Raw genomic sequence first — 14075 nt, 5'->3', positions numbered from 1 at the left:
TTACTGACTGTTATTGTCCTTCTGTCCATTCATTCTCAGGTTAACGGGGTTCCAGCTGCCTTCACCCATCGTGAGTACAGGTTCCAGGCTCACACTGTGGCTACTGTCTGACTACGCTGTCAGTGGACAGGGATTCAAGGCCGCCTATGAAGGTAACGCTAATTTAATGTTGCTCGTTTTTTGATCCCTGGGAGAAAAAAAATAATGTTGCTACATTGATGCAATCACTTTGATCCTACAGCATACATGTGGATGCGATTAATTATATCATGAGCTCGAGCTCAAAGCACTCGTGCAATAAGCCACATAAGTCACCTCTGAGATTTGTGACTGTTTGACTCATGTTCAAATTAATTCATTTCTCCATCACTACTTTGATGCTTCCTGCCAGTTCTTCATGCCAATGATTTTGAATTTGTTGGGATCTGTCCCAAAGCTATAACTAATTCTCTCAGCCTCTCCTGTTCATGTTTCTCAGCTTGCATTTAACTTATTGGCAAAATCTGCACATTTAAGATGATGCAGTATAGTGAAGTGTCACAGTCAAAACCTTCACTACTTCTGATCAAACTCTCTCCAACATCCTAAGGAGAGTGAGAGAGAGAGAGAGTGAGAGAGAGAGAGCATGATCAATGCCATGATGGGCATGGCATTCATATTACAGATCCAAATTAGCTGTGTGCACTAACCTAATTGTATTAATATGCATTGTTTAATTTAAAGGCATCAGATCCAGCTAGCTTAGCGTCTCTCTTTCTCTCCTGGCCAGGGAGGTGTAAGGACCTTTATCATATTTCTTTTGATGGTGACGGGGAATGCTTTATGACCCATAGCGGGATGATATTAATGATGGCACTCTTCAAACCCACGCAGGAGGAAAGGCAAGGCAAGGGAGGGGAAAGAAGGACGAGGGAGCGGCTAATTAGGCTAATTACCTGACAAGAGTTTGTCAGTCTTTTTGAGAGATTGTGAATGCGGGGATGTGGTTCGATGGAGCAGCATCAAGTGACTCGGGAGGCCTCAGACCACATTGCGTGACTAGATAAGATCAAAGACACAGAGCAAAGAGACCGTTAGGGAACGTTGTTACTCCTCTGGGAGGCAATTTGGGGCGTCTCGCCTTTCTTTCTCACTAGTTGAAGCGAAGCTGTCAGACTTGTCTAGCTTCTGACCTTGGATGATGTGATTGTACCTTGCTTGAAGTATGAAAAATGTCTGCTGCATTGTTTTATAATTGGGTACATATAGTAATTTAGCTATGTAAATGATACAGACTTTTGTTTTGGTAGTTGTAACACCTTTACAACTGGCAATGCAGTTTAATGCTACATGATGTCATAGTGAGGATAAATCCAGTATGTAATTTGATGGATGGTTTCTGTGTAGACAGTGTAAACCCTAACCAGTTTCTCCTGGTGATCTGGATGAGACTATTCAGTTGTCAGGTGGTTTCCTACCCTCATTGGTCATTATTTACCATGATTGTGAGTGGTGAAATATTGAGTTGTCTCTTTCCCTCTTCTTCCTTTTACATTTTCTCTATCTCTCTTTCTTTTTATCTCTTTTTTTTTCTGTCGCTCCCACACACAGTCATACTCACACATGCACACACACATGCACCATCAAAGCTAAGTGAATAATGTAATTGTTCATCAGTGTTACTTTGGGATATAAAGCCTGTTGAGCACCAGGGGAAATCAGTGCACTGCTGTAATTACCTGTCACCCACGTCACATGACGCCGGTGAGGCCTACTGCATTGACCCGTGTCACATGGGGGTGGGGAGAGGCCCCCACTGCGCTGACATGGAACTGGTGCACTGTGGGTTAGAGTTAACGCTAATTGAGCGAGAATTACTATGGAGGTATGCAAAGTGCAGAATCGTTTTACTGTAAATCCCGGATGAAGGACTATTTACAGTGGGCCTTTATCAGTGTGCCAGTAGGCAGCCACCCACAAAACACACACATACACGTGCACACATACACACGCACACACTCCTGTAGTGTGCATCTGCTCCAAAGATGCTTTATGACTCTACAGAGAGCCCGTCCCACTTTTGTCGTCCCTCTATGTCCTCTAGTCTAGTGTAGAATGTAGTGAGGATAATGATTGGAAATGAGACCTCTGTCTCATCTCTTTACAATCTGCCATCTGTGCCACATGTACACACATACAGGTACACACCAGTGCATGCAGGCATCCATAGAGGAACGTACACACACAGACACACATTAGTTTGCTCCACTATTAACAATAGGGCTGCTTTGGTTAAAACACAATCTAACTGCCCAGTTTAGTAAACCTCCAGGAAAAGCAGTCTTATGCCAACAAAAAAGAACTGTTCTGCTGAAATCTTCCCACCTTATTCCTCAGACATCAAGTTAAAACACTGCCCTTCTCTGCCTCCCTCGTATTCTATTTTGTTCTATTCTATTCTATTGCTCTCTCAGTCTTCCTCTGTGATTTCCTCATGAAATCCATTTTTTTTTTCAAATCCAGGTGGGCCCAATGGCACAAAGGCCAGAGATAATGAACCTCTGCCCCCTGGCCAGACCACTTTATCTGGGCACAGATTTAAATTAACGCCCAGGCTTCTGTTGGGGGTCTGGACTCGCTGCAATCAGCAGAAAGGTACGAGCAGGCAAAGATAAGGCCAGTGTTTGAAATTAACTTTTTGGCTCACTTGCCAAGGACGAGTAAACTAAAAAAAAAAAAGACCTGCCATGAATATTTTTTTGCCAATTTATTGCCAAAGTAATTAACATCCATTTTTCTATGTATGTAATATGTCACTTTACCCGAGTTCAATGCTATGTCATGTATAGAATCAGGCACTGTGTGAAACATTCAATAAAGAGTCAAGAGCAGATTTAGAGTTTTAATTTAAAACTTAACCAGTAGCTACCTAAGTTATACAATGGCTCTTTCTCTTCATTATTTCCTTCTGCACCTGCTATGTGTAGCCACATAGGAATAAAATTAATTTTCAACTAACATGGCAGTATGGCACTATCCAGGAATCAGAGAAACATCAGGGGGGAAGTTTGCAGAAATTTAGATGCTACTGCTTTTTATAAAGCCAGCATAACAGGCAGCCAAGAGTACAGTGGTCAGCAGGGACCCAGTCTGAGAACAGTCAAAGACCAAAGGCTGTAAGGCGCTCACCTGTTGTCGTCTCAAAAAGTTAACAGCTGTTGTGGTATGTGACCCTTATTGATTTATCCATCAAAGACTGGAATTTGGCACTTGACAGGTGGTAATTTCAGACTCTGGTTAAGACTATTTAATACTGTTTTTTTCCACCCTGTGTCTGGCTCCTCTCACATTCATAGTCCTCTCTTCAGCCTTTCAGTAATTTCTTCACAGATAGTATTCCACATAGCTCAAGCTGTGCTTGTCAGATTATACTTGTTATTACTTTTCTCATTTTTTTGGCCTCCTCTTTTTTCCCCAGCATTTTCCACATCTAGTGACACTCAATCAATATTTTTTTATCTGCCTATCCAATGGCTGTTTATTGAAGTAGTTTGTTCCACTCTGTTTGAGCCAAATATACCCGTAAACAAATAACTTTGCACATGACCAGACTCCAGCATGTAGAAAATGAATAGCTTCCTCCCCCTCTCTAAATAACTGCACCAATCACCCTGTGATCTACCAATAAAACATGATGGGAAACCGCATGAACATATAACAAATACATAATGAAAATCCACATAATCTCTTTTTATTGTCTGACAGAAGCACTGTTTATTACTGCACATTGGTATCTCATCCTTATTATAGCCACAGTCCGTAATGGACCAAGTTATACCATAACCACCCTGTCAAATTACATGTTTATTCGCTTTGTCTGTGTTATTTCTGTATACGGCACAAGATGCTTCCAATCTTAATGGGATTTTGAGGCATATGGACTGACAAGTTTGTGTCACTCTGCCCCCAACAATGAACAAGCAAGTCCAAGTGTTGTGTGTACTGTTGACCACTGGGAGAGTAAATTGCGGAGTAATATATTATTGGGAGTAAGGAAGACCAGCAGTATGTGGGTGGTTATTAGAATTGTTTATCTGTCGACCGTGTCTATTCAACCAAGGTCATCTAAGGTAGTGTGCTATAAATATAGCCATTGTCAAAGAAGTCACACTCTTTCCATTGTTGCTGCACTGTTTCCACTTTTTGAATCCAGTACGAAAGTTGAATAGATCCATAGCGAGGGGCCTTTTACAGCAGCTACGTCTGTATTTCTTCCTACATTATATCTCCATTGAAAGGCACTTGTATGATGAAGATCTAGTGTCTGTTGTGTGGAACAAAATCTGAAAAGTTAGGCTATTTTAGTCTAAGACTAAAGATTGTTGAAATTAAACTCTCTCTCCACTCTCTGAAGATTATTCAGAGCTGATTGGACAGGAAAAAAACACTCTCCTATCTTTAGCTGTTGTTATTCTGGCTCATTACATGTGACCCACTGTGTAGCCAAAGACAACAACGGCAGCCCAGCTTACGACTCTATTGACTCTTGAAGTCTATTCATTGTGTTTACTCACCTTAATCACCCCCCCATAGAGTGGTTGAATTGGGCTGGAGTGGGGGGAATCAATGTCCCGCTGCTACCGCGACCTGTTATTCCTGTTCTTTGTGTATGTGTGTGTGTGCATGTGTCTGTCTTTGTCTGTGTGTTTTTGTGCATGTTTGTGTGTGTGCGGACCTGTGTTTATGTCACTTGATGTCCTTCCATTTTATCAAATGGAATAAATGTCTTTTTCTTGGCCAGATCGGCTTTTCTCAGCACAGCTTTTGGCTGTAAAACCCCAGCGTCCTACAGACGGTTTTTATTAGTACTATATTTACCGTCCACCATTTTGGTGCAAGCCCATCTCGTCTATATTAGATATCTCTTCTGTTTCAGCCCACACTGCAATAAGCCTAAGTGCTGCACAGTCCATCTCCCCAACACACTGCGTAATGGCCGAGACCACTCTGAAATCTCTCCCCTCTCATCACCATGGCAACCAGCAGACTCTTTTTTTCATCATCTTATTCTTCTCTCTCTTTCTCTCTCTCTTTCTCTCTCTCTCTCTCTCCATCTCTTTGCAAACTCTTTATTCACGTTTAATCTGTGGCTATAGAGAAGGAAGGGCTAGAGGAGGAAAAGGGAATTAGAACCATTTGCCGAGCTTCTCAAAATATCTATTGGAAATAGAAGAGGGCTCTTATCTCTTTATGTCTCACCGCTTTCCTCGCTCTCTACGGCCGCTTACTTTCTATCTGTCGTCCTTTTTTCTCTCCTCCCTACTCCTGCTCTCTCCTTTCTCTGCTCTATCGCTACCTCCCTCCCTCCCCGGGTCCCGTATTTCCTCGCCTCTTCTCTAACGTTATCGCCTGCTCTCCCTCTCCCTCTTGAACATTAAAGTACCATGATGATTATCCAGTCATGTGTTGCCGAGTTTCTCTTCCATCTGTGTCTTAGTTGCATAGTCAATGTGGCTCCCAACTGGGTCAGCTGAAGCAAAACCACAGCCAGCCCTGCCGCTCGACTGAAGCAGTCTGCCTCTTCGGCATTAAGTCACTGCAGGTGTCTGTAATAGGAAAAAAAAAAATATTATTTGATAAAGTGATTCAGTCGTAAAAAAAAATATTTATCGAGTCTTGCCTGTATGCAAATGTTTTGGCAACGTTTTAAGATAACGGTGACAGTTTCCTCCTGACATTCAAATTCTTTATATCCAAAATCTGGGTGAATTATAAATGCTCATGAACAATTTAGCGGTGGTGCTGTATTATGGAGCACAGGCTTCAAAAAGGGATCTGCCCAAAAAAATAATAAAATGATTAAAAAAACAACAACCCAGAATCAATCAATCAATGGCTACATGAGGGGTGTGTTGTAACAACAAGGACACCGAAAGCAATTAAAAGTGAGAGAGCAGCAGAGGGAGAGAGAAATCCTGCCATCGACACAGTCCTTCTCCTACATCCATCTGAGCTGATCTACAATGGCGTCTCTATCTATTCCCTCTCGGTCTTCTCTTTCTCTCCCTCTCTTTTCCTCTCCCTCTCTCCCTCCTTCCCATTAGCATGAGAGAGGCAGGCGGGGGCCGGAGAGATGAGGGTGATGAGAGAGCAGTGAAGCGTGAGTGAGTCTAGTGCCTAATTGAAAAATGAGGCTCGTCCCCTTAAGTCGGGGAGTTGGCCAAATGAAAGTGTGATGACAGAGGGGAAAGAAGAGGATAGACCTGGATCTAATCCTACAATCCTAATGTCCTATTTTCTCTCCACAGGGACTAATACACATTTTACCCGGGGGTGTATTATGGCCCTGTTTGTGTGCGACTGTGTAATTTAAAGGGAGGGGTTGAGGGATTTTACAACCTGCTGAGCACCCAGGAGATACTTGCCTTGGCTTTTGTTGCCGCTTCACTCTAAAATTGGCTTTGATTAGGAAAGATGCACAAAAGTAATTGTTTGCCAAAGAGCAATTCACATTGATTGTTTAAATGATTTTGAATACTCCTTCAGCATCATTCAGCTGCCATATTATCTCTCTCTCTCTCTCTCTTCCATGATGTCTTCCCTCAGTAGTAAAGTCTGGGTAATAGCAATGCATTCTGCTTTTCAGTGTTTCTCTGGTTAAAAACATGAGGGACTCGACATATTTGATTAAATGTGGCCTGCAGCCTGCAGCATTAATTTATCTTCGTCTTGCAAGGAAACAAAAAAAAAATACAAAGCAAAAACAAATGGTGGTCTAACACATGAGCACAGTCAAAGATGTTATCAGCCATGCTGCTTATTTCTTCATAATGATGATAATAATAATACTAATAATACTACTACTACTACTACTACTACTACTACTAATAATAATAATAATAATAATAATAATAATAATAATAATATGTGTGTTCGTGTTTTATTATCATTATCATATCATTTTATTATCATAGCCGTTATATGTCCTCTATAGCATTAAGCCTGTGCTAGGTTTTTTCCTGCTTTCAGTGCTTTTCACATTAATGGCTAATTTTGGCTAATCTTGAACACAGTTTAAGACCCAACAGTCCCCGATGCTGCCTCTCCGATGGCCTTGCATTTCACTTAGCTTCCATTTTCTTTAAATCTCTCACGAGAGTGGCTGGTAATGGTAGCAAAGAGCTGAAGTGAAGTTGGGTTTAATGGCATGAATGGACAATAATTAACTCCAGGCGTTAATTCATTTGAAACCTCCTTGAATCATTTACAGGTAATTCAAATGTAGCTGCTGTACTGCAGGGGTGTTGTAGAAAAAGTCCAGTGACTCTATACTACTGACTGGGAGAGTAACTGTAACTGTTTGTGGTTTTTTTCTCTCCATCTACAGTATTCATGTCAACGTTAGGTTAATATGGTGTGGCAGAAGCAGCGGCCTGCTGTGCTCTGGGACACAGTCAGAGAAGACCCGTGGAGGGAGACAAGAGCTTTGCAGGGGTCACTGTAAATTTAACATGGTTTCCAGCTGTCCATCTCCTTATATCCTCTCTAATTACTTTTAAAATGCTAGGGCCATTTAAGTCGAATATCTTGCTAATTAAGGATCTGATATTTATTCCGAGGTACTTCATACCTTGAGGTTTCCAGACAAAGGGTGCAAAGCCAAGGTGGGCTGCAAAGGTATATTGGTAAAGGGGGATAGCCTCACTTTTACTGCAATTGATTTTGTATCCAGAAAGTTGACCAAATGCTTCTATAAGTTTTAACAAGTGTGGTATTGAGTGGGTTATGTTAGATAATGTTAATAAAATATCATCAGCATAGAGACTGGCTTTGAAATCATATCCATTCAGATTAATACCAGTTATATTTTGATTGGCTCGAATGGCACAAGCCAGCGGTTCTAGCGCTAAAATGAAAATGGCTGGTGAGGCTGGGCAGCCCTGCCGTGTGGATCTGAAAAGTTGGAGGGGAGGGGATGAGATATTATACCATTTGTTTTAACTCAAGCAGTTGGTTCATGATATAGTGTCTTCATCCATCGCATACATGTTGGCCCAAAACCAAATTTAGACAGTGCATGAAATAAAAAAGGCCACTCTATTCTATCAAAAGCTTTTTCAGCATCCAGCGATATTGCTACCGCTGGATTCTGAAAAGTAGAGGCTACTGACATCAAATGAAGGAGTCTGCTCATATTGTTAGAGGCAAGGCGTCCTCTAATGAAGCCCACCTGGTCCAGATGTACTAAAGAAGGATTACCTTCTCCAGGCTCATCGCAAGGATCTTGGCAAACAATTTATAATCATTATTTAAAAGACTTAATGGTCGAAAATTACTCATTTGCATATGATCCTTCCCTGGCTTTGGAATTAGAGAAATGATAGCAGATCGCATAGTCATTGGCATTGACTGTTTGGAGATAATATCATTGTAGAGCATAGTGAGAAGTGGAGCCAATATGTCCTGGAAACTTTTATAAATTCTATGCTGTAACCATCATCACCTGGTGTTTTCCCAGTTGAGAGAACTTTAATGGCAGATTTTACTTCTGTTTCCAGAACACATGTCTCCAGTGTCTCGTTTTCATTAATCTTTAGGGTGGGTAGAGATATTTCATTAAAAAAGGTATCCATATCCTCATTATTGGCATGGCATTCAGATTTATACAAATTAGAGTAAAACTCTCGAAAGGCCAGATTGATTTGTTTTTGTTCACGTCATGGACCCATTACAATCATATATCGCTGGAATAGAATGTTTATTTTCCATTTGTTTTAGTCAGAGTGCTAGCATTTTTCCAGCCTTGTCTCCAGATTTGAAATATTTCTTGCGTAGTTGAAATAGAGCAAATGATGTCTCCTCATGTAAAATTGCTTGCAAGTCGGATCTTATCAGTAATAATGAGTTCCTGAGTCTAGAGTTTTTTGGGTCAAGCATGTGTTCCATTTGTAAAATCTTAAGTTCAGTCATTAGATTTCTGTTTTTGTCTAGCATTTGCTGGACAGTCCTACCTTTATCGCTATGGGGCAGAGCAGAGGTGATAAAGATGAACTTTCTACCCAGACTCTCCTTCCTTATATCAGCCATACCATTAAAATTTCCCCAGCAATGGTTTAAGGAAATTGACAAATTATTTTCAAGTTTCCTATGGCCGGACAAGAAGCCCAGAATCAACCGTAAAAAACTGGCCATGCCGAGAAACAAGGGTGGTCTGGGTGTTCCTGATGTTCATCTTTATTATTTAGCATACAATGCAAGATTCCCACTGTCATGGACATACAAAGATAAGAATCAATATGCAGTAGGTATTTGGGAGTGGTTGGAGGAGAGGGTCATATCTGAATACAACAAGTCGATCTCTATAACGTCATTATGGTACCACCCCAAATATAATGTTAAAATAGATAATCCGCTAATTGGTTTTTCATGTGACATTGCAAAGGCAGTACACAAACGATTGTTTATTAATGGCGTGTCTCTACCATCTTGTCCAATATGGAATAATCCACTGTTAACTGCAGGCGGTACAACACTGACAAAGAGCACTTGGCAACACCAAAATATCACTCAGATTGGACAGGTTATAAGGGACGAAGATATTATACCATTCCATGAGCAGAAAATGCAGTTTGGCCTGAATGATTCTGCATTTCTACAACACTTACAGCTGAGATCTATCTTAAAATAATTCACATCTAAGGGAATCATACTGGGATCTAAAAGTGTCCTTGATATCAAACTGAGGGATGCTGCTACTGGGCGAGGAACTGTCTCAGCTACCGGTATATATAAGTTATTAAGTCTATCCCTCCCTGACAGCACTATCCGCACCAAATTACAATGGGAACGAGACATTGGTTCAACCCTCACTGTGGATCAATGGAACTCAATATTGAAGCATTCAACATCTATGTCCAACTGTGTGAGATATAAAAGTATCCAAATGAAGGTCATACATAGGGTTTATATTACACAACATAAGTAAAAAAAAAAAATGAACCCAAATGCTTCTGAATTGTGCTAGCATGGCTGTGGTAGGATTGGTACACTCATGCACTTACTGTGGTCCTGTCCAGTGGTAGAAAGATTCTGGACTGAGGTAATTGATGATTTACAGGTGATAATGAATGTTCATATTCCTCAATGTCCTGTTGTATGCATATTGGGAAATAGAGTGGAAAATTTACATGCAAGAACTACACAACGTATTGTCGCACTAGCCTTTCTCTCTCTCACCCCCACCCCCACCCCCTGGCAGGGCTATCCCCGAGGGCACTGGGCGCCTGGTGTGCTCTGTGCCCCCATGGGAAAACGAGGCCTCTTCTCACTGTCATAAAGGAATAGTTCACCCAAAGATGAAAATTCATCATGTACTCACCCTCATGCCAAATGAAACACAGGTGAAATTTCTTAGTCCATATAACACACAGGGAGGTTGCCAGCACAACTTCGTAGCAGCCTTCTCCAAAACAACTGAAGTCAATGGGGACCAGTTCTTTAGAGTTCCAAAACAAAAACAGCCAAACAATCACACTGTGACTAGAAAGACCTATACACCATTATTTGTTGCAAATCAATCAGCTGTAGTTAAGATTTGCACTAAATTATGGTGTAAATATACTTTAGGAACTCTGAAGAACTGGTCCCCACTGACTTCAATTGTTCAGATGACAGAATTTTCATTTTTGGGTGAATTATTCCTTTAATGTGTGCGTCATTGTAATGTATGTTTTTTTTTTTTTTTTTTAAGATGTCTTGTGATTTTGATGTTGTCATTGTCTTTTGTGTCCTTCAGAAAATTAAAAATTATAAATAATTAAAAAAATAATAATAATACCGTATTTCCTCTAATATTGGCCCGGGCCTTTATTTACCTCAACTGCAGAGGCTACCAGGCCTTTATTGGAAGCAGGCTTATATTAGACACAGGCTTATATGAGACAAGCCTTTATTTGTAATTCCCTCTGTTTGATAAGTATATTTGCTCATATTTTCGTACGAAGCCTCCTTGTTTTCTGATCTGCTTCTGTTTGGGTTCGTTAGGTAGCCGTTTTTTTGTTACTGCAATGCATTATGATAATTACGGTAATCGAAGGCGGCATGCTCCAGAGACTTCCGCCAGGAGTTTACAGGTATCCACCGTTGTTTTTAGCTGCGACCAGCAGCACTATAGCTCGCTCTGTCGGTTGGTCGGTTGGTTGGTCCACAAAAATTTCCCCGCACAGTACGTGGTCGCAGCTATGGCAAATTCACGCTTGTTTCCTTTGTTTTTTTCCCCGGCCTGTATTTTGGGCCGGCCTTTATTTGTTCTTGTCGACCACGGCCCCGGCCATTATCGGAGACCCGGCTTTTAATTGACTACCGGCCACTATTAGAGGAAATACGGTAATAATTAAAAAAAAAACATGGTTTCCAGCTGCTGGTGGCTACATTAAATGGGTTTATTCAGATGCATTGCAAATACTGTGGAATAGTGAGCATAACAGAAGAAACATGTTCAAAATGCATCTCCGACCGGCTTTGATATCTCCTACAGCCTGAACACTGCTGTCTGCTGACTGTAGCTCTTTCCAGTCAAACTACCTTGACTGCTATCTGGGCTGAGCATGTTATTACTGTACTGTACTGTGTGTGTGTGTGTGTGTGTGTGTGTGTGTGTGTGTGTTGTGTGTGTGTGTGTGTATGAGTGTGCATATACGTATATGCACAACCATCTTTCCTCAACTGTGAAAACAAGAAGGCTGATGCTCCCATGCTAATCAGTCTCTCGCTCTCTTTCTCTCACCTCTTTCTCTCTCTCTGTCACCACACATTTTAGTCAGGCCATCTGACTGGTTTGCATTTTCATCCACCACCTTACCTCCCAGTCTGTTGATCTGGCTGAACCGCTCCGTTGACTCTTAATGTTGTTGGCATAGGGAAAAACGGTGACCACCGTGAAATCACTGTCTGGAGTGTATGCACCATCAGAGGGGGAGTTCTGCGGGGAAAAAATAATTTAAAAAAAAGTTACAGCTGACAAAAAATTTAACTAAACTTTAAAACTGTAAAAAAATGAATGCATGAATCTCTTCTGAGATTACAGAATTTTCAGTTTTCCCTATTAGCCACGTCACTGAGTGCAATTAAATGTAGGATCCTTATTAAAGTCATACTGCATGGGTATAAGATGTCCATATACATCTTCCAATTCTGAAAATAAATGTCCCAGGATGGGTGAATAACACAGCTTCTTGAGCTGGGGAGTGAGATAGCGCTGACATGTTGCTGTCAGGACAACTCACCTTCTAATTATGCTGAGAGTCCATGGGGTGGCATCTAGAAGGGATACAGGAGATTTCAGGAAGAGTTTGGCATTGCCAAAGTTACCACAGAAACAAACTGTGTGTACTATGGTTAGTGGGTCATCAAAATGGACAGCAGAGAGAACTTTGAATTACATGTTTTGGGTGCTTTTGGGTTTGACTGTTTATGTTTCCCTTTGCCCCGTTGACTTGTATTGGAGAGCAGCACTCCCTGCAAACTGAGAGGTATCTGGCTTTATTATTAATTGATGCAATTTTGATCAGAATTGATTGAACTAGGAAAACAAGAACTAGGAAAATAAGTTAATACTGTTGAGTTGTTTAGAGAAAGCCTCAGTATATAACCTCAAAGCCTTGTACAGAGGAATTTCAACAGGCAACAGGTAAAACTAAAGAGTTGAAGTTGGTATGCTAGCCACAGAGATGAGTTTTAACTTTAGCTTGTTTAATTTTCAATCTGTCTATCTAGGTAGCCATAATGTTACACAGAGTATGTATTGTAAAGCTACCTAGCTAGGTTGCTATCGAGTGTGTGTTTGGCTGTCTGTTATGTCTGTATCCAATACAAATATTACTCCTTGGAGAAGGGTAATTTCTTTTGGCAAATGAAATGTGTCCCATTTTTTCAAATTTCCTTCAAAGTTCAGGAAAGAAAAGTTCTTGCATGTCATCAGGGGAAGGACAAAGATGCCCCTGAAAAACTGAAAAGACAACTGATGAGTTTAACAAGATGTTCAAATCCTGGGAGACGTGATGTGGATGAGCTTGGTTGGATCAGAAAGCAGGTGTGACTCTCCTGCAGTAACTATGGTGACAATGCACTTCTGAGATCACTTCCTGAAATCTCCTGTATCCCTGCTAGACACCACCAGTCTGCCACTGGAGATGCGTAGTTGCCATGGCAGCATGAGAGCCTTCGTTAATTTGGATTGTTCATGTCTCCATTGGTAGAGTTAGATAGAGCCTCGAGCAGAAACCTACTGCAAGAAGCTAAGGTCATGCAGATCCTCCTGGACTTGGCGACACTCCAGTTTTTGTGTGTTTGCAGGCATATTAAGATTCAGTTATTGTTTACTGTTGTTGTCTGCTCTCCCACAAGCCGTGACTCACCGCTGTTATTTCCAAGAAAACCATATGGGTGAAATCCTCAAATGGACTTTATGCAAACAAAACTCTGTGTGTTTGTGTGTGTGTGTGTGTGTGTGTGTGTGTGTGTGTGTGTGTGTGTGTGTGTGTGTGTGTGTGTGTGTGTGTTCATAAGTGTATTTGTGTGTGTTCTGTGATCCACCAGTTCCAGATCAGCTTGGTCCTGTTAGCTTATTCTTTTCTACAAGAGAAAAATCAAGTCTAGTGCAATATTTTCTTCAACTCCCCCAGTATTCTGTTATGAACTAATTCAATGGGGCAATCTTCTGTAAGTCACTGGGAGAAACATGTAAACATCTAGAGGCTATCTTTTGCTGGTCTTGACTTATATGACAGTTAATAGTAGTATTACAATGTGGCATGAGATCAACTCCAGCTTGCCCAGTGCACTTGACCCTCGGCTGACAAAGACACAAAGAGACAGATTTTTAAAGAGGTAGCAGTTCCTGCACTAAAGGAGTAGTTGGAGTCTGCTCTCTGTGGATAGCTTGGTAACATTTTAAGTGATTGCGTTTCATCATAATATCTCAATTTGTGTGTTTTCTTTCTACTCATGCACTGCTGTGTGCATGTTGACGCAGTGTTAGGGGGTTTGTGGAGGTGCCAGGAACTGATGAAGTTGTTGTAGCCATGTGTTGACAAGGT

The 14075-nt window shown here is 41.1% G+C and overlaps 1 protein-coding gene across 1 annotated transcript in view; it reads left to right on the top strand.

Moving 5' to 3' along the window:
- The window catches only part of csmd2 (CUB and Sushi multiple domains 2), a gene marked incomplete at its 5' end in the record, with an annotated part of 223670 nt that overhangs the window by 16100 nt on the left and 193495 nt on the right, over positions 1-14075 (top strand). The window contains one exon of the mRNA XM_071515056.1: positions 40-152. Within this exon, the coding sequence (XP_071371157.1) occupies positions 40-152 (113 nt within the window). The remainder of the gene's footprint in view (positions 1-39; positions 153-14075) is intronic.

Source organism: Centroberyx affinis, unplaced genomic scaffold, assembly GCF_046629955.1.
Source record: "Centroberyx affinis isolate AG114_WGS23_722 - 3 ecotype Tasmania unplaced genomic scaffold, CSIRO-AGI_Caff_v1 ptg000299l_1, whole genome shotgun sequence".
NCBI lineage: Eukaryota > Metazoa > Chordata > Actinopteri > Beryciformes > Berycidae > Centroberyx > Centroberyx affinis.
The sequence above is the reverse complement of the archived record's forward strand: the minus strand, read 5'-3'. Positions and strand labels throughout refer to the sequence as shown.